We start from the raw sequence: 25,704 nt of genomic DNA, 5'->3' as shown, positions 1-25,704 counted from the left end.
GCTTGAATAGGATTAACTGAATTTCCAGTCTTGTCGACAGTATCCTTTTCTCTCTGTTAATTGTCATCTAAAATTGTGCATTCCTAGCAGACCTCTGTCAGGTTCATTTTGTCCCACTGTATCTTTTTTTTTTGTGCAGTGTACAGTGAAGGCCTTGTATGAATACAAGGCTCAGATGGAAGATGAGCTTTCATTTTGCAAAAATGCTATCATCCAGAATGTTGAGAAGCTAGAAGGAGGATGGTAAGTGTTGGAGAACTGAAACATCATCTATACCCTGGTAAATTATGGTGTGATGGTATTTTGTCAAACTGGAGGACTAGTATTTGATTTTGATATCCAGAATTGATTAGGATATGCAGTTGTCTAACAAATAATCAGCTGCGGTATTCCTACATTATTGTGAACCAAAGCAGAGATAATTAAATGGAATATTGTGAAAAGCTCAGTACAAATAACAAACATTTCTATGTGAGAATGACCTTGGCAAAGATCAAGCAAGCTGTTTTGTCTTAGACTTCTTTGAGCACATTTTGGTTTTTAAAGGCTACAAACATAAGTTGCCATTTTATTTCTACAGGTGGAAGGGGGACTATGGAGGAAAGAAGCAGCTCTTTTTCCCTGCCAATTACGTGGAGGAGATTAGTCCCACCGCAGTGGAACCTGAAAGACCTGTATGTGTATTTTATTAATTGTGAAGAACTAAAAAAAAAACTGGGAACATTAAAAATTTGTGTGACACAGATCATTGTAGGCAATTCTGTATGTTAAATGGAGTCTTTTTTTTTTTTTCTTCTTCTTCTTCTTCTACAGTCTCTGACTGAGAACAGCCCACTCGGCGATCTCCTTGGGGGAAGTTTAGATGTGCCTTCATGTCATGTCGGTATGTAGTGCTCTTAGTATTTCAGCATTAGTCTCAGGATTCCTCTTCAAAGATTTGGCTGTTCTTTGGTTGCCAAAAAGTAATAGAAATGAAGTGGGGAACTGTTACCAACATGAATGACTCTCCTAAAAAAAGAGTATTTCATTGGCATATTTTTCCAAATGGCAGATGTTGAATGTGCAAACCAGAAACTGACAAGAATGGTAATTAAGACAATTTTAATTCGTAGCCTGAAATTACTTGTAAAGCCAAATCTTTATTCTTTCATTTATCCATCCATCCATTATCCAACCCGCTATATCCTAACTACAGGGTCACGGGGGTCTGCTGGAGCCAATCTCAGCCAACACAGGGCACAAGGCAGGAAACAAAGCCCGGGCAGGACGCCAGCCCACCGCAGTCTTTCATTTATTAAATTGTTTAATTTTAAGTAAAGTTTTCATAGTGATGTTAATGCAACCTTTTGCTATTTGGTAGGATGGTGTCTTGTATGCCACCAGATTGACTCTTGCTAAACTGTGGGGCAGCATCTGATGATTGGATAACACAATTAGACAGGTTATGAGAAGATAATAAAATAGGAAAGAGAATGGAAAAAATACTCCCAACACACCATATATGATCAGAAATAACAGGTGATTGTGACAGTAGTGGTGATGCAGTCACTGTTTCTACCACGTGAACTAATGACTTGGTCTTTTTGTTTCTTCAGAATATTTAGAGTGTGGTAGACATCAACAGTTTTTAGTTAATAGTTAAACACTTCATACTGTGTGTCCCAAAGTTCCCTTGTGTCTCCCAGTGCTTGAAAAAAATTCCATCAAATCATTCCCAGTGTCTTTAACAATGTTTCTGTTTTATTAAGGCCTATAATCTGTGTCAAATATAAAAATGGGCAATGGCTATAGAGCTCGTACTTTTGTTATCTACGATACTTTGTCAGGCCATAATAAATAAACAATTTTGGTCCACTGCAAGCTTTTTCTAATTCCACTCAAAAACATCCTATTCATTGATTCATTGTTGATAGACCTGTTTAGATCTTTCAGATTTTTGTGTTAAGTACTAAATGGCATGATGTAATTTTGAAATTTGACAAACGAGACAAGGCCATTCAGTCCATCAAGCCCATTTGTTTAGCTAAGCTACTCTGTCTCAATATCTCATCCAGAGTTGTCTTAAAGGTTAAGGTTTCTGCTTCAACTCTATGTCTTGGTAGTTTGTTCTCTACTGTACTATATTACAGGATAATATAATAAAGACCTTGAAATAGGTAAATCTGGTTTGAGAAAATTACACTAAAGTATAAGTTAAAATTCATTGTTAAATGTACAAAATACACTGAAAGTCCTATTTTCATGTTTGACTAATAATAGAATATCTTAATACTGACAGAGGTTTATATATAAATGCACACAGTTTAATGCCTTAATATTTCATGAATTCAAGTTATAGAATAAATAAACAATGGCAAAAAAAGTTATTAAGCATACATAGTTTTATTCAAGTTTTTGATTCACCAAAGTAGCCACCTTTTGCTGATATAACAGCCACACTGTGGTAACCCTTTTGATTTAGAATGCCAGTCACTCTGTACAAGTCACCAGCTCTGCCTCCAGCAAAAGAACCCCAGACCATCCCACGTCGTCCTCTATTTTTGATAGTTGGTGTCACACACCGAGGAACCATCCTTTCACCAGCTTAACTGCATACAAATAACCCTGCGTGATGAACCGAAGATTTCAAGTTTTTATTCATCGGTCCATAAGACTTTCTTCCAGTCTGCAGTTGTCCACAGCCGATATTTCAAGGCCTTATTTTGCCTTTTAAGGAACAGCTTTCTTACTACCACTCACCCTGTCAAACCTGCAGCACAAAGACTCCTGTTCACAGTAGCAGCTGAGACTTACTTTTTTTGAACACTGTTAAGCTGTGCTTGAAGCTGTTCTACAGTGAGGTGCCTATCACGCAAGCTGGTGACCCTCAGAAACTTGAATTCTGATTGGGTTGTGACTTTGTGTCTGCCAGATCTTTTCCTATCAGAGTTTCTTTCAGTTTCCAATTGCCTTTGGACTGTGTAGGACTCCGAACTCACTGACATTGATTTTTTTTGCAATTTTTCTAAATGAAAGGCCTATACGTCTAAGGATAATAATGGTCTGTCTCATTTCATTTGTTAATTGCTGTTTTCTTGCCATTATCACTGGAATTTATAACTTTCTACAGTGTAATATTTTCTTAGTAATACTTCAGAGGGTGTAGTAGCACAGGCTGTTACAACTCTGATTTAAGACAGACAGATTATTTTAAATAATCAACAGATGCTGGGACATTGTGCAAATTGTTTGCTTCAATTTGCAAGACTTAATTTAATTGCTACAGAACATTAGTTCTTCCCAGAAGAAAGTCCATTTGTAATGTACTGAAATTTCTTTTTTTTTCAGTTTTTGCTAACCTAAACTTTAAATTTAAACCAGTGGAGGTTTACTGCTTACCTTTTCACCTTTTTACATTTTAGCTGATTAAATTTGAAGAAAAATGGGAAAACTGAAGTGTTCTAAGACCTTTGACTGGTTGTGTGTGTGTGTGTGTATATGTATGTATGTATGTATACATATGTGTATATATTAATATTACTTCCTCACCTGGAGCACCTGGAATCAAATGGAAACTTTAGATGGCAGTTTGCTTTTTGTTCAGATACTTGAACAGGGCACAGCTGCATATATGCAGTTTATTTATGTATTTATTTGAGTTAGTTTACAGCAGGCTCTTGTTGAGTTAGTGTTCCATATTAGGAGCTCATACTGGGTACACAAATGTAATTTCTAATGCTAGGTAAATTAAGAGTATTTCGTCAACTGAACTGAATCCACATGGGAGAATATTAAACCTCCCCTCACAGAGACATGGTGAAGAGCAGTGTTTCTTGGAATTTTGCTGTTAATTATTTTTTCAATGTTTTAGACAGAAGAGCAAACATCTAAGTGTAGCTTGGAGTCGTACATTATAAAGTGAATGTCAGTCTCCATACAGAATTTCTTAAATTCAAGACATCCAGCTATATAAAGGAGCACAAGTAAATAAATGTACGTAACATAAGAAATTTGCTCAACTCAAGTTAATGTTGCAGGGGCCCAGAGCCAACCCAGCATTAAGGTAGGGGCGTACCATGGATGTGGTGTTTATACATACTTTGACTCGAACAAGGCCAAATGCAGTTTTTAAAATTTCTTTTGCGAGACTAGAATGCCTTTAGATGTTACAAGTCTGACATGGAAAACGAGGCTTTAGATGATTGAGGGGAAGAATGCTCCAAGTCATCATACATCAAGGGGTAAACCAACATTGCATGTTGCATTCCATGCAATCCCATTGTCCTTCTTTTGGCAGCTGTTTATGCAGAAGGAAAGGGAAATCGTCCATATGTCTTTACAATCAGCATGGGAATGATGTCAAGAGGAGGACAGACGTTGGACATCGCTGCTGACTCACAGGAAGAACTCCATGACTGGGTGCTGAAGATTCGTGAAGTTGCCCTGACTGCTGATGCCCGAGTGAGTCCAAATATTTTTTTCTGCCCTTTTCCAAAGTGTTCTAAGAATATGACGGTTAAGACAGATTTTCTCTTTCGAAACACCAACTTTTCATTTGTGTAATGTGCTCTTTGGTAACTTTCAGCTATCTGAAGGGAAAATGATGGAAAGAAGGAAGAAAATTGCCCTGGAACTCTCAGACTTGGTCATCTACTGTCGACCAGTACCTTTTGATGAGGACAGTAAGTATTTTATTATAATACTAGTCATTAAGCCCGTTACAATAACGGCTGCTAGAACAGTAGTCCATAAACATTAGTAGGAACAGTCTATATTAAATGGCAAGGGACATTTTACCTCATTAAATTTTTTCCGTAAAATGCCTGTAATTTTCTCTGACAGTAATACTGGCTTTGCTGTCCGTAATATGCGTTTAATTTTCTGTCACAACAGTGGGCAATCAGCAGATTCTCCCCAGCAACTAATGTAATGTGCGCGAAAATAAATCTGCTTTACACTTTACCGGGCCAAGCTTTCTTAATCGCAAATCTGACATCCTCAGAGTGAACACTTGCACAACAATGGGGAAGCTGGTCTCCGTGTCTTAGTACCTGATTGGATTATTCGTGTTTTCTGTTTTAGGTCTTACCTCATTTACCGAAATCCGATTGGATCTGTCGCACGATATTTAATAGGTCCCGCCCTCTCTGTCTTGTGTGATGCGTCAGGCGGCCTTTGAAGGCAGCGCACCGTGCCCCGCGCATGAGCACTTCACCAGAAGACACACAAACATGGACTCTGGATGCACACAGGGGTTTTATTAAAGAGGATGACAAGGAAATGTGAAAAAGAAGAATGGAGTATTCGTTACCTTATAAATTCCACACATTTTGTTTATGAAATTTTCAGCCTTATTGATTTGCGGCGCATTAAAATTTTGAATTCCTTCTTAACAGTTGCTTTAGTGTGATATGGAAACTCTGGTGTAAATGCAAATAAGAGTAGAAGGAATAACTTGAAAAAATTAGTGAACTAAAGATTTAAAAAAATAAAAACATTTACAGACGCAAGACATTTCACTTAAAGAAAGACAACAAAAAAGAGTTAAAGTTAGTTCTAACTGTTAAAGCAAGTGAGTGTTATACCAAACAAAACACTTAAAACTGCTTGGATGATCTGCAGCATGGATGCTGTCCACCTGCCTTTTAATTTCCAGTGGTCCAGCGGCCTTTCAATATGTCAAAATGAAGGAGAGCAACAGCTTAATGTTATTAGCAACAGACCAGGAGATGGCACATGATTTTCAAGACAGAAACTATTACAAACAGGTTTTAAAATTCTAAATAAATTATGGATTGCCAACACAAACCATAGGGTATAACCGTTACAATAGTCAGTCAAGAATTGTCAGGAGTTGTTAACAATTATAATTCAATTGGAGCCAAAATGCTAAGACTGAGAGTTGAATCAAGACATGCAAAGCTTTTAATCATTACCAGAAAGGTAGAACCTGAAGCATTAAACTTCATAGTCAAATCCTTAATCTTGGACAAAAGAGTAATGCTGTTAGGCTAGAGTTCAATAATAAGTCTTCATGATGCAAATTGTGATGCCTTCTGGGAAGCGCTCCCTAGGAACCCATTACCCGCTGGAATTCTAAAATGGTGGCATGATACACTTAAGAATGGACAAAACAAATAAATTTTTTTTTCAATCAAAGATGTTAAATAAAAACACACACATGAAAACAAAGCTTGTAAATTTGGCTTTTGATATATTAAAGAGCCATGACCAGAAAAAATGATCTAAGGCAAAAAAATGTATTAAACACAGGGATTTCCATTTCTTAACAACGAGCAGTGAAGAAATTCCGTTTTAATGAATTGATAAAATATAACCTGTTTTGAGAAGGAAGTCTGCCCCTCACTGTTTGAGATTATGCTAAATGTTATTCACATTTAACTTTTTTCTTTTTTTTTTCCCCTCCAACTTTTGTCTTTGTAGAAATTGGCACAGAACGAGCTTGCTATAGAGACATGTCTTCTTTCCCTGAGACCAAAGCAGAGAAATATGTGAATAAAATCAAAGGCAAAAAATTCTTGCAGTATAACCGCCTTCAGCTCTCCCGCATCTATCCTAAGGGTCAACGGCTGGATTCTTCCAATTATGACCCCCTACCGATGTGGCTGTGTGGGAGCCAGTTGGTAGCTCTCAACTTCCAAACTCCAGGTAAATCCAAGTCCCTGCATTTCCCTTTTCTGTCTGTTGAGAATTTCATATTTTACATTTGTTACTAGCGTGTGTGTTGGTTTACACTGCTTGTTGGAAGACCATACTGGAAATGACTAACATCAAGGTTAATTTGAGACACAAATATTTTTGTTTTCTTGTAAAAATGTTGACAGCTAAAATATAAATTGGTCTTCATATTTAAAGCTTTTTCATTTTTCTTCTGTATATCTTCCTCGTTACTACTTTTGTAATGTGTTGAGTGTTTCATGGAGGGTGCTTACTTCTCTTCACCTGGCCTGTACTCTGTAGCTGTAATTTGATACGTTATTCCAGCTCTGTCCAGTACAAAGATGAAAAGAAAAAGTAAATTAGCCACAAAACATTAACTCACACACTTATATATATATATATATATATATATATACAGGTACTCGTCGACATACGACCTATGCAAGTTACGGCAATTTTCGATAATAATATAACCCTAACATATAACCCTATAATATTAACACTAATAGCAGCTTTCTACTCAAAACGGCAAACTTGAGAAGCTGCCAGCATCAAACCCAGAAGCTCTTGATTGGGCAGTTCTTAGGATTGCACTACGCAAGCAGTCGCATCAACTGCTTACCGCAACCTGCTTTCTTTTTTCTTCTTAAATAAAAGCGCACTTGTTCTGTTATACTTGTACTTGTGAAAGTGTTTATTTGATATTTGGACTTCAGGCTTCACACCAGTCATTCTCAGTCACACACACCACTCACATCCACATCCACAGTTATCCCAGTCTCGTTCGTGCACAAGTTTTATATACAATCATCACATTCAAATGTTAACAGTTCCCACACACAACTGCTGACTCCCAATCAAGAGCTTCTGGGTTCGATGCTAGCAGCTTCTCGAGTTTACTGCTTTGAGTAGAGAGCTGGTGTTATTGTTAATATTATACAATAAAAACATACATTTGATTTACGTCTGTAACAACCGCTGTAAATTTATAGTGCTTGTCAAAGTTAGCGTTCACGCTCGCCCCGATCTGACACTGCTCTTTTCAAATAAAGACGCGCTATAACAGAGGTGAACTCAGATCAGAGAAAACAGAAGCCCTCCCCGCAAGAAATGTCGACTCACAGTGTATGAATGGCGTATGGAAGAAGTATGTTAAGCGTTATGTAAATACTTTTGCTGGATTTAACAGTGAACAAGAACTTGATGAGATTCGTGAAGAAATAGTGAAACTGTCAAAAGACCTTTCATTGGAATGTGAAATGGAAGATGTCGAGGAGTTGCTAGACCGGGAATCAGGTGAACTTATGAATGAAGAGCTGATAGAATTGGAAGAAGAAAGAGTGGCGGAAGAAGAAACAAGAGAATTGGAGTAAGACGAAGAGGAGGAGGTGCCACAAAGAATGTTCACCACAAAGGGATTGTCAGAAGATTTATCTCTACTGAATAAACTCCTCGCTCATTTTGAAAAAATTGACCCAAATATTGAACGATTTGCGAGGATTGAACGGATGGCACGCAACACATTTCATCCTTATTGCGAAATTTATGAAGAGAAAAAAAAACCAAAATTCAGACGAAGCTCACTATGTTTATGAAAAGAGCAACTCCTCCCATCACCCCGTCCGCAGCCTCGCCTGATCTGATGAAGCCGATATCGACAACCCGCAGCCAAGCACCAGTGGTGCCAGGAATTAAATGTACAGTACAGTATTTCTTGTTTTGTACGTTTTCCACATATTAAACAAATTGTACTGTAGTATGCTGTATGTTGATAAAATATTACTTTAAGATGATTACAATATTATTACCCAGTCTAATATTCTTACCTTAAATTAACATAGGCCGACTTACGTCCAGATCAACTTACAACCAGTCAGTCGGAACCAATCGCGGTCGTAAGTCGACAAGTACCTGTATATATATATATATATAATATAATATAATATATTTGCAGCTGGAGATCCACAAAGGGAGAAAAAATTAATCACGTTCATAAAGTAGAATCAAAGGCAATATATAGCAAAACATTACGTGGTGGTGGGGGGGGGTATTGGGTGTACAGTTTATTTATTGTGAACATGTTCTTCTTAAGTTTGCATATGCTGGATTTATGTCCAAGTGTCTGTTGATGGCGTTCTTATTTGATAGCCAAGACTCGGCCAACTCTCTGGCCAGCTCTCTATAGGAAGGGTAACTGGCTTGTTCGTCACCTGAGTGTGTGGTCGTGAACAGATGCAAAAGTTTGGCAAACTTTTTAGTCGTAACCCAATTTGTACGTGGTCCGAGACGTTTCTGACCCGAGGTTCCACTGTGTGTGTGTGTGTATGCGTATATATATATATATATATATATATATATATATATATATATATATATATATATATATATATATATATATATATATATATATATATCATATAAAAATATAGCCTAATGGCCTTGTTACACTGAGGTTAAGATTAGAAAAAGAGAGAGGGGAAGATCTTAGAAAAACAGAGAGAAACTACTATAAGAGAAAGGTGACCTTAACATCAGGACCCCAAGGCAATAATTTTATTTTAGCCTTAGGGCCTTGTTACACTGAGGTTAAGATTAGAAAAAAGTGAGGGAAAGATCCTAGAAAACCCAAGAACAAACTACTATAAGAGAAAAGTGATCTTAACATGATGGTGCATATGCTGTTAATAGCCCAGTTTAAAATGAAAGCTAATAGATTTTAAGTACAGAGACAAAGTTTCCACAATTGCAGGTGAGGAAGCAGTGCTTCCCTGCCTACTGTTGTATCAGCACAACTATAAAGAAACAGCTTAATTTTCCCCTCTCGTCTAAGAATAGACCAGGCCCAAACATGTTTCACTTCAGATGCTGCAAACTCTTACAGCTAATAGCTTGAACAGGTGAAGTAAACATGTGCCTTAGGCTCTTGACTAACTTCCATTAATAACATACATCTGTTCTCTCCCCACAGACAAGCCGATGCAAATGAACCAAGCCTTGTTCATGTTGAATGGAAAATGTGGCTATGTCCTTCAACCATCTATAATGCGGGAGGAGAGTTTTGACCCCTATGACCGGACATCTCTTAGAGGAGTGGAGCCCATTACTGTCCAGATTGAGGTATCAATGTTAGCTGATGTGTGAGTGTATCAGGGCCACACTGTTAATATTTTGGCCACATCCAAGCTGTTGTTCAAAGGCCAACATCTCTTAATGGGAAATGTGTGCAAAGTTCTGCTATTATGAACACTGAAATTCATAGTGTATGTTTGCATCTTTTTGCTTTTAAAAACTGATTATAGCTATTAACCTGTGGTTCTATGCAAGGTTATTATAGTTAACGAAAACTAAAATCAAAACTGAAACTATTATTAAAAAAACATTTTCGTAAACTGAAATAAAATAATTAACAAAACTAAAATGAAAAACTAAAACTAAACGAAACTATTAAAGTAGCTGGAAAGACTAACTGAAATAAAATAGTAATTTACTAAACATAATTTTAGTTTTCATTTTTGAATTAATTTTCTTGCTGTTAGTTTTTAACCCTTATAACTTGTAACTCTAAAACTGAAAGTCATCCCACATGAGCCACCCGCACATATTCATCCAGTGAAAGGCGGCTGGTGAAGGAGGCCGGTTGTTCACACAGCATTTGCAGTGACAGAGCAAGCTGAATACGCGTGTAAAGCCTGTGGAATAGAAAGCAATTTACGCGCCGCCTTTCTTTGCACTTGTTGTATATCAAGATGTAATTCAAACGCCTGAAATTGGACTAAGTATACAAAGTATAGAGAAAGTATACTAATCATGAAAAAAAATTCGACCTCGACATTTTGATGAATCTTGACGTTTTAGAAGTCCCAGAGTCCGAAAATACCATTATTTGGAATTATGTCTGTTTGTGTGTGATATCTCAAAAACGCAACTAGATAGATGGATGAAATTCAGCATGTGATTGTTACACCAGAATTATAGATCTGTATTAACTTTTGGGCCAAATCCATTAACCGGAAGTGGTACTTTACCTGAACACATACTCGATTTTTTTTTTTTTTTTTTTTTTATTCATGCAGCTGCAGAGTCCGATTTATTCAAGTTTACTTTTATAATAATTGTTCAATATATTATTAATTTGATTTGATTTGTTGTTGATGGTTCTTTAATGTACATAATGTAATCCTCGTCTTGTGGTTTACTCCTCAAATATCCATCCCCATATCTGAGTACACGAGAAAGTCAAGGGGAGACCACCCCCGATTTTTGAAAATAAAACGGCACTGATCGAGAGACTGACAAGGTCATCATACAAGATCAGCATAATATTGCTGACCAATCACTTTTGCTTTAAAAACGTCATTTAACAACGAAGCGATACAAACCTTGTAAAATTGTTGGCAACGTCTCTACTGAACTACAGGTAGGTAGGTGAAGAGAGTCTGACAGGTGATGAAAAGCTAAACATACTAGTGTGTTTTTGTATTTATTCTATATTTATTCATTTTATCTTTTTTAGTTCATATTCACAGCTCAAAATACCTGATATTGTGAAAATAATCCAGTAGCAGAATTATGTTTTAAAATATCTGTCCCCATTTGTTCAATGTTTCTCTCTCTCTCTCAAATCAGATAGTTGAAATATCATATTCTTTTTGTTCTTAACATCAGCCTTATCATACATATTCCATACCAGGGAGTTTTCCTGCCTTGCATCCAAACCTGCTGGGGTAGGCTTCAGGTTCCTGTGATACTTCTCTGAATAAACAGGTTTAGATAATGTACTGTATATATTGTTCTTAATCTCAGATGCTGTCTCTCTCATTTTTTGCCCCTCCATACACCTATCACCTACTCTTGCTCTGCTCATTAAGGGTTTACTGTTCTTATGGTGGGCTATTCAAGTTTCACTGCCCCTAACCTTCACACTACATGCTTGTTTTTCTTTGTTTCCCTCAATACAGCTAGGTGGGGTCTGCACACTCATTCAAGCCTAAGAGCCTTGTTCTTCCTTAACCCCTGTGATTTTCATGGTCACGCCTGTCAGCACACAGTAGAATCTCTTTTCTTATTTTTTGATATCTTTCCAGGCCTGCAGGTGCAAAATTCCGTCTATAAATTGTATGTGCCTGAGATAGAATCAGAGACCAATATGGCTGGTAGAAAATAGTAAAGCCCAGTGTTTGAGATTTTTGAATGAAATATTGTCATTGGAGCAAGATATGTGGTGTGCTGTAGACATTTAGAGTAAAAAAACCCTCAAACCTTAAAATTCACCTAAAGTTCATTACAAATTGGCCCATTCTGGGCAATAAAAGAAAAAGAAAAAAAGTGGCAACAGTCAGCACAGATTTGTTCAGCACAAATGACATAGAAAATATTTAAAAAATTATAAAATTGTGTAAAATTGTTTATATTCAGTACCTGGTTTTGATTATGCTTTTTATCAGACAAAAACAAAAACAAATAGTAAACTGTGTCATGTAGAGTAGTAAGCTTCCACTAACATCCATCCATCCATCCATTTTCCAACCCGCTGAATCTGAACACAGGGTAACGGGGGTCTGCTGGAGCCAATCCCAGCCAACACAGGGCACAATGCAGGAACCAATCCTGGGCAGGGTGCCAACACACTGCAGGACACATACACAAACACCAAGCACACACTAGGGCCAATTTAGAATCGCCAGTCCACCTAACCTGCATGTCTTTGGACTGTGGGAGGAAACCGGAGCGCCCAGAGGAAACCCACGCAGACACGGGGAGAACATGCAAACTCCACGCAGGGAGGACCCGGGAAGCGAACTCGGGTCTCCTAACTGGGAGGCAGCAGCGCTACCACTGCGCCACGGTGCCACCCGCCACTAACATTAAACTCATATTATATCCAAACCTGTTAAGTGTACAGTTCTGTCTTATTGTGACACAAAAACTAAACTCCATAGTAGCTCTTTAACCATACTATAATTACGAAAACTAAAACTGAAACTAATATATATAAAAGTAAAATAGAAATGTCTTTGTAAAATAAAAACTAAACTAAAACTAAAAATACACAATGAAGGAAAACTAAAACTAAACTGAATTTCCAAGTAAGGTCAGAAAAAATATAGAAATAAAAACTAATATAAAAAAGCAAAACTATAATAACGTTGGTTCTATGGAAATTGTTGACTGTGGTGGGGATCACAAATAGCCAGAATCTAAAATAAAAGTAAAAAGGTGCCAAACAGGAGCCTGTTCTTAAAAAAAAAAAAAAATGATTTGGCTCTGTGTGTACATTTCATTTTTCTGCATAATTCTAGATTTTTTTTTTTTTTTTTTTAAGAAATTTTATATTATTTTGCCCACTTGAAGGTTCTATTGACCTTGTAAGTGAGCGAGCGCACTGTTTCAGACTGGCACCACTTAGTTCCTGCCATATGCCTGGTACTACCAAAATTGGCTTCAGTTCCTGCTTACCATTATTTGGGTAATTGGTTGTTTTTTTATGTAACTTTTAATTAATTATACTCTTTAGAGTCAAAATAAAATAAAAATAGCCAATTTGTGCAGATAGATCCAGTTCACTGAGGCAAACCTTGAAGATTCAAAATGGAAGTTTTATGCTCAGTGAATATGCAGTCAAAACTTGATTTCACTTCTTTTGATATCCGTTTAATTTATTTTTACCCTTAAAAACCACAAAATAAACCACTTCATGTCCACATCTGGGAGACACTTTCTACGTATATCCTTTCACTTTTTCATGCTTGCAGTTCATTCAAGGTCCTTTTTGATTTACATTTAGCCATCATTTTTCAAGCCCAGATATTCAATTACAGAGCTGTTGGGAGTCTTGCAATGCGGCAAGGTCCAGTTTAGGTTGATGTAGCTCCCTAATACTCCTCTCCAAATTATAATCATTAAGGATAATCACAGCAGTGATGGCTAGACACACACAGTTTTGAGCGTTATCAATTATTAATTGGTCTCTGTGGTAGTTTTCCTGTAGTATGCAGGCAGTCCTCCACAAGAATGAAAAATGCTAGCTCTTCTGACCATTTTGTAAAAGTCAGAATGTCTCATTTTGATATTTCTTTCTCATACTTAAAAATAATAAATAATAAATAATATAAACATTACCCTTATTGTGCTTTTACTATTTATATTTACAACCTTTATTTTGTGTTTTTGTTTTTAGTGTATTGTTTTTGGCACATTAGAAACAGATGTATGTCAGTGTTTTTTTGACTCATTAGGAATTACTTGATATAGGTAGGCACTTGTACTGACTGCATCGGGTCACGTGGATGCAATAAGTTCTTGTGTGCTTATTCTAGGGCTACCAGTTTTTAATTCCCTTTCTCTCAGTATTTAATACCCATTTCAACTCTTTTAGGTCTGATCTGTTGAAGAAAAATGTGCATAATATTTACTAAATAACAAAGCAAAAGTTACATTGTGTACTTTGTCACTTTTTAAAAAAATAACTCAACAAAAGCCTTTTAAACTGTGTTTTTATAGAAAAATAAACTGCAGCCATCCTTTTTTTATCCATTTTTCTATAGTTTTTTTATACTGCAAATTCAGAATTGGGACTGTTTTTGCTATAAGATGAGCGCTTCAATCATGTCAGACTATGACCTCTTAACCTTATGACATGCACCTTTTAAATAATGGGAAATAGAAAATGAAAAATGGTGTATCAAAAAACTGACCCATCTATATGAACATATTGAAATCAAATGACAAGTGATTACTTTACTGCTGTTCATAGAATTGAAACCAGGGCCATTTCAAGATCTTTCTTTCATTCCTGTTTTTTATTTTTTCACCATCTATTTAAATACTTCTTTTTAAACCTTCTTTGAGTCTGGCAAAAATAAAAAATGTTGCAGCCCAGGTGATACAAATGAGCAATGGATAATGTCTCTTGATTTCAAGCGCTCTTCACTAGGAGTAAAACTGTAATTCTCCAGGTTTTATTTATAATTAAATAAATCCTTCTGGGACCGGCACACAGAAGATTAGACATGGTGGGATTAGCAGTGGTGTATGTGATAGCAAAGTAATTCTATTATGTTTCATTCTCAGCCTACATCCTTATCTGTCTTTTCGTAAACTCAGGTTCTTGGATCCCGGCACCTCCCTAAAAATGGTCGAGGCATAGTCTGCCCACTTATTGAAATTGAAGTATGTGGAGCTGAATATGACAATGCCAAGCAAAAGACTGACACAGAAGGTAAGGCAACAAAGACTGACATAGTTACAACTGATAAACAGTTCAGAGGTTATCTGAATCAGTTATAGGTTCATGTTTTTGAATTTCCATGGTTATTGGGTCATGTCTTGGATAAAACCTTATAATGAACTTAAAATGGTCAATGAATACCTTAAACTTTAATGGAGCTAACAACAAGTGAGCTTGTTGAAACACCAAAGTCAATTGCCATGCCACCATTGCAGATGAAGTGTACAGTATCTTGCCTTGCTGTGCTATCCTTGAACATTACAGTATGTGTTAATGGTGTCTCATGTTATACTGAAAACATATTCGTGTTTGCCATGCAGTATATGTTCTCCAGCATTTCATTTCCTTACTGGTCTTTTTTTTCAATTGTAATATATGTTTTTAGTCAACTGAATCCAGCTTTCCCAGGTTTGCTTCCTTAATTCCAGTAAATGTGATCTGAAGACTTGAATGTGTTGCTGTTTATGCTTTGACTTTATTCATTTGAAAGTTCTTCTTTTGAGCTTCTTGGATAAAACTTTTTTGTCTTTGTCTGGAGATAAATATAAGAATGATTAAGCTTAAGATGCTGGTTATAATGTGTCATGTCTTTGGTAAGGACACAGTAAGGACTTACATATTAATTCTCTGTTTCAGCGGATAATGGTCTGAACCCCATCTGGCCCAGAAAGCAGTATCGTTTCACAGTTTATAATTCAGAGTTTTCTTTCCTACGCTTTGTGGTGTATGAGATCGACATTTTCAATGACCAGAACTTCCTTGCACAAGCCACATTTCCAATAACTGGCCTAAAAACAGGTTTGTTGCCTTCTCTTTTGGTAAGAATGCTTCTTGTTGGTTGCTTTTTTTTGGCCGTGCTATGTTTTTGTTTGCTTCCACACCTTATACCATGCGTCTGTCTGTAAACCCACCACAAAAAGAATTATACTGGTATCTAGAATTAGCCAAGCCCCTTAGCCATGACAAACTTCAACTAAAAGAAGATATCAAATGAATGGGTAAACAAATGACATGAATTGTAGAAACGTTATTTATTATAGAAGCTTTCTCTGCCTGGAGTAGAAAACATTTAGAGGGGCACTCTGTAAACAGTAAAAATGCATGCATGGATGAGTCTTCCATAGCTTATTTTCTGAACCCACAGAATTCCAGTTTCCTACATGGCACATGCACGTGTTTACACTCACACTTGTTCACTCTAGGTCAAAGTAGAGATACTATGAACATGCAGTATGTGCTTTAAGATGTGTTGTACTCATGGAACACCTCCAAGTAGTAGCAGTTTAAAAACAGTTTTAAATATTTACATTTAATTCAGTACATGCTTTGTATCTGGGGGGGATTGTGTGATCAGTTTATACTCCACATTCATATATCTGAATATCTTTCCCATAAGTGTTGTTTTAGATCGCAATCTGGGGTTTATGCAGGCCATTGTCATGCTTGTGGAACCAGCTTGAGATAATGTGTGCTTTGTGACTTGACACACAATCCTGCTATAAATAGGCATTTGAGAAAGGGTAGCGTACGACCATAAAGGATGCATAAGGTCTATAATTAGGTCAAGCTTAGGTATGATGCATCATTCAGATGATGGATATTAGAAGGTCTACTACGTGCCAATAAACTGGCATCCCCATTCTGTAGCAGTGTCCCAAGATGGAAAGGTTCAGTAGATTCATACTGATTATGCTGATCTCTAACTCTACTGTCACAGTAGAAACTGATTCCTTAGACCAGGTGACATAGTGATAAGTGACCACCTTCAAGTCATCTAGTTTTCATGATTATGGCCTCAGTGTAGTCTCATCTTCCAGTTCTTTGCTGACAGGAATGGAAGTCCATGTGGTCTTCTGTTGCAGTAACAAATTTTGTTCAAAGCTTGACAGATTCTTTGCTCAGAGAGGACTGTTTTCACATCCCTGTTTTAAAGAGTTATTCATTGAGGACTTGTTCTAGCTCAGAAAGATCACAAGCGTCCTCGCCCTAAGAGCAGCCACTCTGTGTAAACTCTATACACAGTCCCACCAGGGGTGCTGAATCTGAACTGCCAGAGCCACTTAGACCACACATCTTGTCTACTCCATGGTCAAAGAACAACTAAACCTCTTGATCCTGTCTGCATGCTGTATTGAATTGTAGCCATGTGATTAATTAGCTGTTTGGAATAGCGGGCGATTTGTGTTGCCAAGCAGGTATGCTTGATAGTGTGTCAGTTGGGTGAACTTATACATTTCCTTCAGGTGGCAACATACACTGTAAGTATCCTATTCCATCCATCAACATGTAATATTGTACAACATTCACAGAAATGCTTGTTGTGGTTGCTATTTAAAGGGACAGATGTGGAAGCAGTGAGGCTTTGAAGATGTGCTGGGGTCATAACAGTCACAGTGTTGTCTGTACATTTTCATTGTTTTGTCATAACTGGTTGTGACTAGGTATCAAAACCAATTTTTGATGGGAGAGATCTGTGGCAATACACTTTTTTAAATACACCCATGGAGTTTAAGCCGCACAATCTGTTTATGTGCAGACCCAGAATGTTTGATGGGGTGATTGGGGCTGATCTTGTTTGCACATGAGAGCACAATTAGTTCCAGTTACCTCATTAACTTCCCATGGATTGTAATTGAGATGTTGCGTAGGTACATGCGTAGGTAGCAGGAGTGACCCGTTCTTAAAGAGGCCTCCCTTATAAGGCCAGGGAGTGGCTGTGGGAGTCACAGGGGCAAGGCTCAGCCTTTCTGGCAGCAGGGACCAAGCCTGAATTTTAAAGGTTGGCTGTGCCCGTCGGTATGATATCTCCTCTGCCTGTAGAATCCCATCTTGGGTGAGTGGAGGAGCTGTTGGTTTTTAGATGGATACACCAGGGCAAGTGAGTTTTTATAGAACTGTTTCCTGCCATGTGTTCTAACCTTGTTTTAATGGATTATGTATTTGATTTTAATTTTCTGGATAGATTATCTACTTGTTTATGGACTGGCACTGTACTGAATTTGCACATTGGGATTTTGAACCCTTCTTTATTTGGTTTTAAAATAAAAGCACTAGCACATTAACACCACCTCTTGACTATGTGTGTTCTCACTTTGCCCAGCTAGTCCTCGGCCTATAACTATCAAGGGTTCTGGGTTCAAGCTACCAGGGACCATGGAGCCAACCTGGACTGTAACACATTATTTGTAGTCTTAATGTCCTCTACAGAAGTTAACCCACATCAGTGTAGTTCACCTGCATGATATGAAGGACAAATCTCTGTCATCTTGGGCCATGTAATGTGAGATAGGATGACACGATCTACAAAATATTTTATAACACCTGTGTTAGTGATTTTATGTTCAAAACAATCCTAGTGCAGTTTTTTCACACAGAACAAGGTCAAGCTTACCCAGGGTGAGGCACCTGAATAAACAAAGACATCCAAGGGTCAATTCCGTGAAATGAAATGTTTTACGTAACAAATATCCTTCTGTTTTCTGAACCTGCTTGTCCAGGTTATAGTCATGGAGAGCAGGAATCCATTCCAGAGTTACTGAGTGCAAGGTGCCAACCAGCACTGGGTGAGAGACATCAGGCCATAGCAGAACAAACTCGCTCATTCTAGTTCTTAGGAAATTGTTGGAAGAAAAACTAGGAACAGTTGTGTAAGCACGGAAGTACATGCCCAGACAGCTTTGTGCCACAGTGCTGCCCTGTCACAAAACACACATTTATGCATACAGTAAACCAGAGACACTTAACATTCTAGCTTCTAAATTCTTCATTTGGCTGATTTACTTGAAATACAAAGACTCTGATAAACTTTAGCCTCAAGTCCGTAACGGATAACGTGCAAAAAAAAAAACTGAGGTACATAAAGCTGAAGATGAGTAATTATTTATGTGTTATGTTGATGTTATTGTAATGTATTTGTATCACAGCATTAAATGAACAACTTTATAAATTAAATTATTCTTATAATTTGGCCATATTGGCGTTTAAGTTGTAATACTTTGTTCTATTTCTCGGTTTGGTATAGCATATCAAAGCAGGTGTAGTATTTGTGAGATCATATAATATCTAATGCACACATTTTTCCCGCATTACACATATTTGTAATAATTTGTAACGACTCGCTGGCTTTCTGTAGATGATCTGATCCCAAATTTGGAAGGCCTGTTATTTCTGTGCAAGGTCACAAGAGCATGGAGAGACCAACACAGCAGGAGGGGGTAAAGCAGAGGCTGGGAGCATACCTGGGAAGTAATGTTAGTCCATGAAATGGGTGCCAAGAAACTCAAGGGACAATTTGTCACAAACATTTAGCCTGATTAACAGCTTTCCTTTTCTTTTTTTTTTTTTTTGATTGAGATAGGTTTTAGATCTGTACCTCTAAAGAACAGTTATAATGAAGACTTGGAGCTGGCATGTCTGCTTGTACACCTGGAGATTTTTAGTGGAGGGGTAAGTGAAACTTTTTGATTTGGGGGCTTTATGTCAGGGGTGAGCAATGTTAGTCCTGGAGGGCCACAGTGGCTGCAGGTTTTTATTCCAACCCAGTTGCTTTATTGAAAGCATTCCTTATCGATAACAGGTCTTCTTTTAATTTCATGTCTTGTTAGTGTTTTGAATCTGCCACATCAGGTCATTCTTTTATCGCAGATTTTTTTTTCCTTTCCAAGGATATCGTGCAAATGGTTTGAAGCCTAAAATAGATGATTGTCATTCCTTCACTTCTTCTTCTGTCCAGTTTCCTTTTAAGTATTTTATTAAATCAGACAGTTCACGATAAATACCTACAAGTTTAAATGGAAACAAGCTACATGGAGAGCTACTGGTTCCATTATCATTTGCATTTTATTGTTGATAAGGAGCAATTAAATAAAGTTAATGTATCTGTTTAAGGATAAAAGAAGCAGTTGAGGGTGGGAAATCCTAAAAAGCGAGACCACTAAAATGAAGCATATAAACTTTGCTTGAATGATCAGTGCCACAATAATTGACTTCTCATTAAGAAATTGGGTTGGAGCAAAAATCTGCAGCCATTGTGGCTTTCCAGGGCTGAAGTTGCTCACCCCTGTTTAATAGCTACTACATAGCAGACTGCTTGCAAAGATGTGGACTGTTTTCAGACCCCTGAGTTATCTGGTCATCTGTTGGCTCTTCTTGTAGCTCTTTATCGATTGGCTGCATAATAAAGTAAGTCAGTCCTAGTTAAAGCATAAGGCATTCTGTTAAGTTGGCAGCATTAACTGGTCAGTAATTAAAGTGGCCCTGTCATGAAAATCTGCAGCCACTGTGGCCCTCCAGGATCAGAACTGGGCTCCCCTACTTTACGTTTCTGTTCAGGACACCCTGACCACTTTTTCCTTGTTGACTTAAGATGTGTCTGGATGCAGCACTTGCAGATTTTGGGAGTAGAAATTGTGATCAACTGCAAACAAAAATTGAAAAGCAAGAATGAGAACTAGTTATTGTGACATATGACCAATGAAAAAACACTTGTCTTAAAGAGCCTTGTCAGATATTCTCATTTAACTGACACAATTCAAGCAATACTTAATTACGGTTAAGTTTATTTTTCCTTCATTTATTTCCCTCAGCCATGATATTTCATTGTGAATTTCTTTTTTTTTTTTAATACACAAATGGTGTCAGTGATGGGATTGCAGATAGCATTTCAGCGGAAACAGGGAAGGCTGGCCTGGGCACTGGAGAAGTGTTAAAAGTAAATAAAAGTGAAAGTGTTTGAGTGTTTTATCAACTTTCCTTTTGTCCTTCCTTCTTTTCGTCCTATGCAGCATGAGAATGGGGAGTGTTTTATCGGAGGGGGATCTCAGTCTCTTCGGGAGTGGCCTGGAGCACCTGCAACAAGTCAGGCATATCGAAGCCGAGACGGCTCCTTTGAATCTCGCTACCAGCCCCAGAATGAGGACTTGCGACTGTCCCAGGAGCAGCTACTTGAACTTGCAGACAGAGACAGAAGGTGATCTCCAGCTTCTTGTCCTTTTCCTTTAACTCAGTGGTTCTCATGTTCAGTCCTGATTACCTGCTCTGGTTGCTGGTTTTTATTTTTAAGCAGTTTCACAATCAGTCATTTTACCTTTAACTGATCTCATTGTTTAACTAGCAGGTCTTTTTTTTAATTATATTCTGAATTTGGAAATGTGCAGCAGTGTCGCATTTAATTTTAGAAGAACTGTAGATATAGTTAGCATAGCTTTCAGTGCTTAAATCTATTTGGTCATTTTTCTATTAATTAGTTTTTTTCTGTGCGGTTTTCTACCTTAATCTTAAGAATGACAACTAGTGATGAGCTGAGTAAAGATCTAGGCAAATAATACTAAATGCTGACTGGCCACAACTACTTCTGAGTCAGACCCACTAAGGTGCTCATTAGTAAATAAATCGTGACTTAAAGGAACACTCTGCCCAAAATTGATATTTTTTTACATGTTACTTACCCCATGATGGTTGTAGGATGAGACAAAAAATGTAATTTCGTATTTTAATAGAGAACAGAGATAATAAAGTGTCTGATGGAAATAAGTCTATGATGACCAACAGTGAACTATGTCAAAATGTCCGTTAAAAAAAATTTGTATACTCACAGCATCCCAAAAACGAGCATTTTTACTAAAATATTGTTAAATAAATCACTTTGGGAAAGTTTTGTGAACTGATATGGAACGTGCACAGGTTTGCCCGAACATTTGACCTGAAGTTCTGCGACCCTTCATTCATTGGTCACGAGTCCAGCCCTGTAACAGCTTATTCATTGGCTAAAATTATGTTTCATTTGATATCAGCAGGGCGAAGTTCACAGAGAGGCAATTCAAACTTAAAGATAAGCAAATGGTACCATTATTGGAAAGAGAATATGCCTCAGACTTGAGCATATCCAAGACTCTTCAGTAAGCAGAAGGTCACTTCACCCCTACCGTTTTTGCAGCCTGACACTAAACAATCCTCCCAAAGTTCTGCACTTGTCGCTAACCACTATGAATGTCCCTGTAAATGTAATGACGTGAGATGGGTCTCCATTCAAATACTTGTTCACGTCGAAGCACTTCCTGTTTTTGGTCATGAGTGTTTTCCAGAAGCAGTTTATTTAACAATGTTTTAGTAAAAAAATGTGTGTGTTTGGGACGCAGTGAGCATACAACTGGATGACTTGACATGTGGATTATACGATATGAGTAACGTGAGATTCGTTCATGGACATTTTGGTATTGCTTGCCATTATCCAACATTGGTCACCATAGACTTCTGTTCTATCAGAAGATTTTTCATCTCCATTCTGCATGAAAACATAAGATTAAACATTTTTTCTCAGCCATCACTACAAACTACTTGGGATAAGTAGCAAATAAAAAAAATATATAAAATTTTTGAGTGGATTATTTCTTGAAATAATCATGAAAAAAGCTTAAAAAAACTAGATATAAAAACACAAAGATTTCCATGTAACAAATGTACAATAAATACTTGCTACATTCCAATACAAACTGAGCACATCCAGTACTGATGTTTCTGGATTGACATTAAAATAAAGGCAGGAGTCCAAGACCACCAGTCACAGTGGGCCACATTTACAGAAAGACTAAAAATGTAAGGACTGGTCTCAGGACCATAGCATGAAACTGATATGATTTTTAATCTTTTTTTAATTATGGTGCCGTTTTTATGTTCCTTTTTTGATTAAATTATTGATATTTTAGAGTGTAGATACAGTACTTCTGTTAAAGAGTTCCTGCTCTGAGGCTCCTAAAACCTGCAGAAGTATTCCTCAAAAATGTGCACAAGGTTGCACTTTATTTTAAACTCTTACACCCTGTAATGTCTTTCTGCAAAATGCATCAAGGTGACTTCAGTCCAGCACTGTGATGGATTGCTGCAGTTTATTAAACTGTACAGAGGAGGCTCATTGGCTAAAGCGAAGGTCACTGAAGAGAGAACCTACAACTGAGGAAGGAAAAATAGAAAAGCTGAAAGTAAGGAAGGAAGGGATCAGATTTTACTGCCAGTAATGGTGGCAGTCACTGTGTGACCTCAACAGAAGAGTGAGATCACAACTAAAACAGTGAAAGGTGGCCCACAGTTATTAAAGTGTTTGCAACGTGCAAAATACCGTAAGTTGTAAATAACCCTTTGGACCCCTGAAAGCTTGAAAATAAAATGTTGGAGAATTTAGGAAACTTGTTATGGTGTGATAAGTCACTCAGTGTCCATTCATGGGTTTGTGAGAAACTATTGTAGCAGCCAGCAGCCTAGACTCATGTCTGTGAGCGCTTCACAGGGTGGGTGGTGTTAGATTGTTTACGTGTCGTCATCAGGGAAAGCCTTGAGAAGATTTGAGAAAAAGTATAAACAGGAGTCCCATGGAGCCATTAATGCTTGTTTAGCTCTCAGTAGATGCTGAAGTGTCTGACAGTGGACAGCAGAAAGTGACAGAGATTGCTGATTCCATGTTAGCTGGCAGTGTTCACATTGTAGGAGAACCTTGTTTACTGCCATGAGCTGATTCTGCCTTCTGGGCTCCCTTAACTGCTTGTTTGTGTCAGGCTGGTGATGGAGGTCACAATGCAGGTCTGTATGTTAATCCACATGGAAAAAGAGCCTTGCATATGTCTCATAAAAAGTTCAATGTGATGCTGGACAGAAGTTAAAGGTGTTAAGAATTTTGGTTGCAAGTTGTGTATCCTCCCACAATGCAGTTCCTCTACTTAAAAAATGAATATCTTAACTGATGTTTCATAGCACCAGAGTAAGACTTTGATGTTCAGAACATTCATTGCTAACCTCAAATCCCACTAACTGCTACTGAAATTTTGCACACTGGGTGTTAAAGCTGCTACATGATGAAGTGGATATGAATGCGACAGAGTTTCAATGACAAAATGAGTGAATGACAGAGGCTGTGAGTCTGTAATGAAGCAAATAATTAAAGGAACAGCTCAAAAGAAGGAAGGAGGGCGTGGGCACTTGAAGAAGGACAAACCTGATTTAATGGGTTATACAGTAAGTCATTGTGTGGACACCTTGCCTGCAGTCATTGACTTCACGATGCAGTAGCAGTCGCCATCCGTCACGCATTTGCTCTTTCACATCTGTATGACAAATCAATTCAAGCTACAGGAAAAGAGAAAGAGGGAGCTGTGGAAGTGAGAAGGAGAGACAGGACAGTAGAAAGTGTGGTACAGTGGCATGCAAAAGTCTGGGCACCATTGCTTGAAATGTCTGTTACTGTGAATAGTTAAGTGAGCCGAAAATGAACTGATCACCAAAAGGCATGAAGTTAAAGGTGACACATTTCTTAAATATTTAAACAAGATTACATCTTTATTTTCTTCATTCACAAATATAAAATACCAAAAAAATGAAAAGGGCCTGAAGCAAAAGTTTGGGCACCCGACATGGTCAGTACTTAGTAACACCCACTTTGGCAACTATCACAGCTTGTAAAAGACTTCTAATTCTTGGGCCGCCTTGCATGCACTGCTCTTTTGAGGTCTATCCACTGATTTTCAATGTTGTTTAGTTCAGGGGACTATGAGGGCCATAGTAAAACCGTCAGCTTGCGGTATTCCATTGTAGATTTGGAGGTGTGTTTCAGATCATTATCTTGTTGTAGGACCCATTCTCTTTTTAACTTTATGGTGTGATGTTTGTGTCCAGAATTTGCTGGTATTTCTTTGAATTCATTCTACCTCTACCAATGACAAGTTCCCTGTGCCACTGTAACACAAGTGCAAAGCATGGTCAATCCAACCCCATGCTTAATAGATGGAGGGGTGTTCTTTTCAAGGAAGTCAGCACCCTTTTTTCTCTAAACATACCTTAGCTCATTGTGCCCAAAATGTCCACAGGACTTGCTTCCAGATTGCTTGTTTAGATGTTCATTTGCAAACTTCAGGCCCTGAATTTTGTGGCTACGATGCAGGAAAGGTTTTCTTCTGCTGGCCGTACCATGATGATCGTATGTGTTCAGGTGTTGCTGCACAGTAGAACAGTGCCCCACCAATCCTGAGTTTGCTAAATGTTCCTGAAGTAGTCAAATGGCGGTTTTTAGTTGCCTTCCTAGCAATCCAAAAACCATTGTTCCATAAAGTTTTCTTGATCTTCCAGACCTCAACTTGACCTCCACCATTCCTGTTAACTGACATTTCTTAATAACATTACAAACTGAGGAAATAGATACCTGAAAACACTTAGCTATCTTCTTGTAGCCGTCTCCTGCTTTGTGAACATTGATTATTTTATTTTTGAGAGTGCTAGGCAGCTGCTTAAAGGAGCCCATGGCTGCTGATTGTTGGGACAAGGTGTGAGGAGTTTGAAAATTTATAGAGCTGTGCAATTTGCATCAACTGGGGTTTCCTAATAATGACTGTAAATAAAGCAGAGCCCTAACGAGCTAATTAAGGGGTGTGAGAGCTTGGGAAAAGTTATCGGGGACCTCAGATACCTTGGCTTGCCCAAACTTGCATGGTGCTCCTTTTCTTTTTTCATTGTACAACTGTACAGAACAAAAACAATACACTAAATCTTGCTGAAAAGAAATGTGTCATCTTTATCTTTATGCCTTTTGGTGATCAGGTGGTCAGAATTTTTAAGCCCAAACTCTTTGTGGTCAGGCAGGCAGTCATGTAGAGTGACCCTGACATCCCTGAGTGGGACCGATGGCGCCCTTGTGTCTAAAGCGAGTACAGCACTGTGTTATACACTGAGGTGGCTTCACACAAGCAGACACGAATGATGGACGTTTTCCTTTGTTAACATCCTCTTAACAACAATGAAATGATTCACTGGAAAAGACATAGTTTAGGATTATTAGA

General features: G+C 37.8%; 1 protein-coding gene across 1 annotated transcript in view; it reads left to right on the top strand.

Moving 5' to 3' along the window:
• Positions 1–25,704, top strand: part of plcg1 (phospholipase C, gamma 1) — a 201,168-nt gene that overhangs the window by 172,973 nt on the left and 2,491 nt on the right. Inside the window, exons 21-31 of the mRNA XM_051932817.1 lie at positions 140–243; positions 581–674; positions 814–883; positions 4,277–4,440; positions 4,565–4,661; positions 6,424–6,648; positions 9,629–9,777; positions 14,764–14,878; positions 15,524–15,685; positions 19,245–19,333; positions 20,671–20,855. Of these exons, the coding sequence (XP_051788777.1) occupies positions 140–243; positions 581–674; positions 814–883; positions 4,277–4,440; positions 4,565–4,661; positions 6,424–6,648; positions 9,629–9,777; positions 14,764–14,878; positions 15,524–15,685; positions 19,245–19,333; positions 20,671–20,855 (1,454 nt within the window). The remainder of the gene's footprint in view (positions 1–139; positions 244–580; positions 675–813; positions 884–4,276; positions 4,441–4,564; positions 4,662–6,423; positions 6,649–9,628; positions 9,778–14,763; positions 14,879–15,523; positions 15,686–19,244; positions 19,334–20,670; positions 20,856–25,704) is intronic.

Source organism: Erpetoichthys calabaricus, chromosome 10, assembly GCF_900747795.2.
Source record: "Erpetoichthys calabaricus chromosome 10, fErpCal1.3, whole genome shotgun sequence".
NCBI classification, from domain to species: Eukaryota; Metazoa; Chordata; class Cladistia; order Polypteriformes; family Polypteridae; genus Erpetoichthys; species Erpetoichthys calabaricus.
This window is presented reverse-complemented; position numbering and strand designations above follow the sequence as displayed.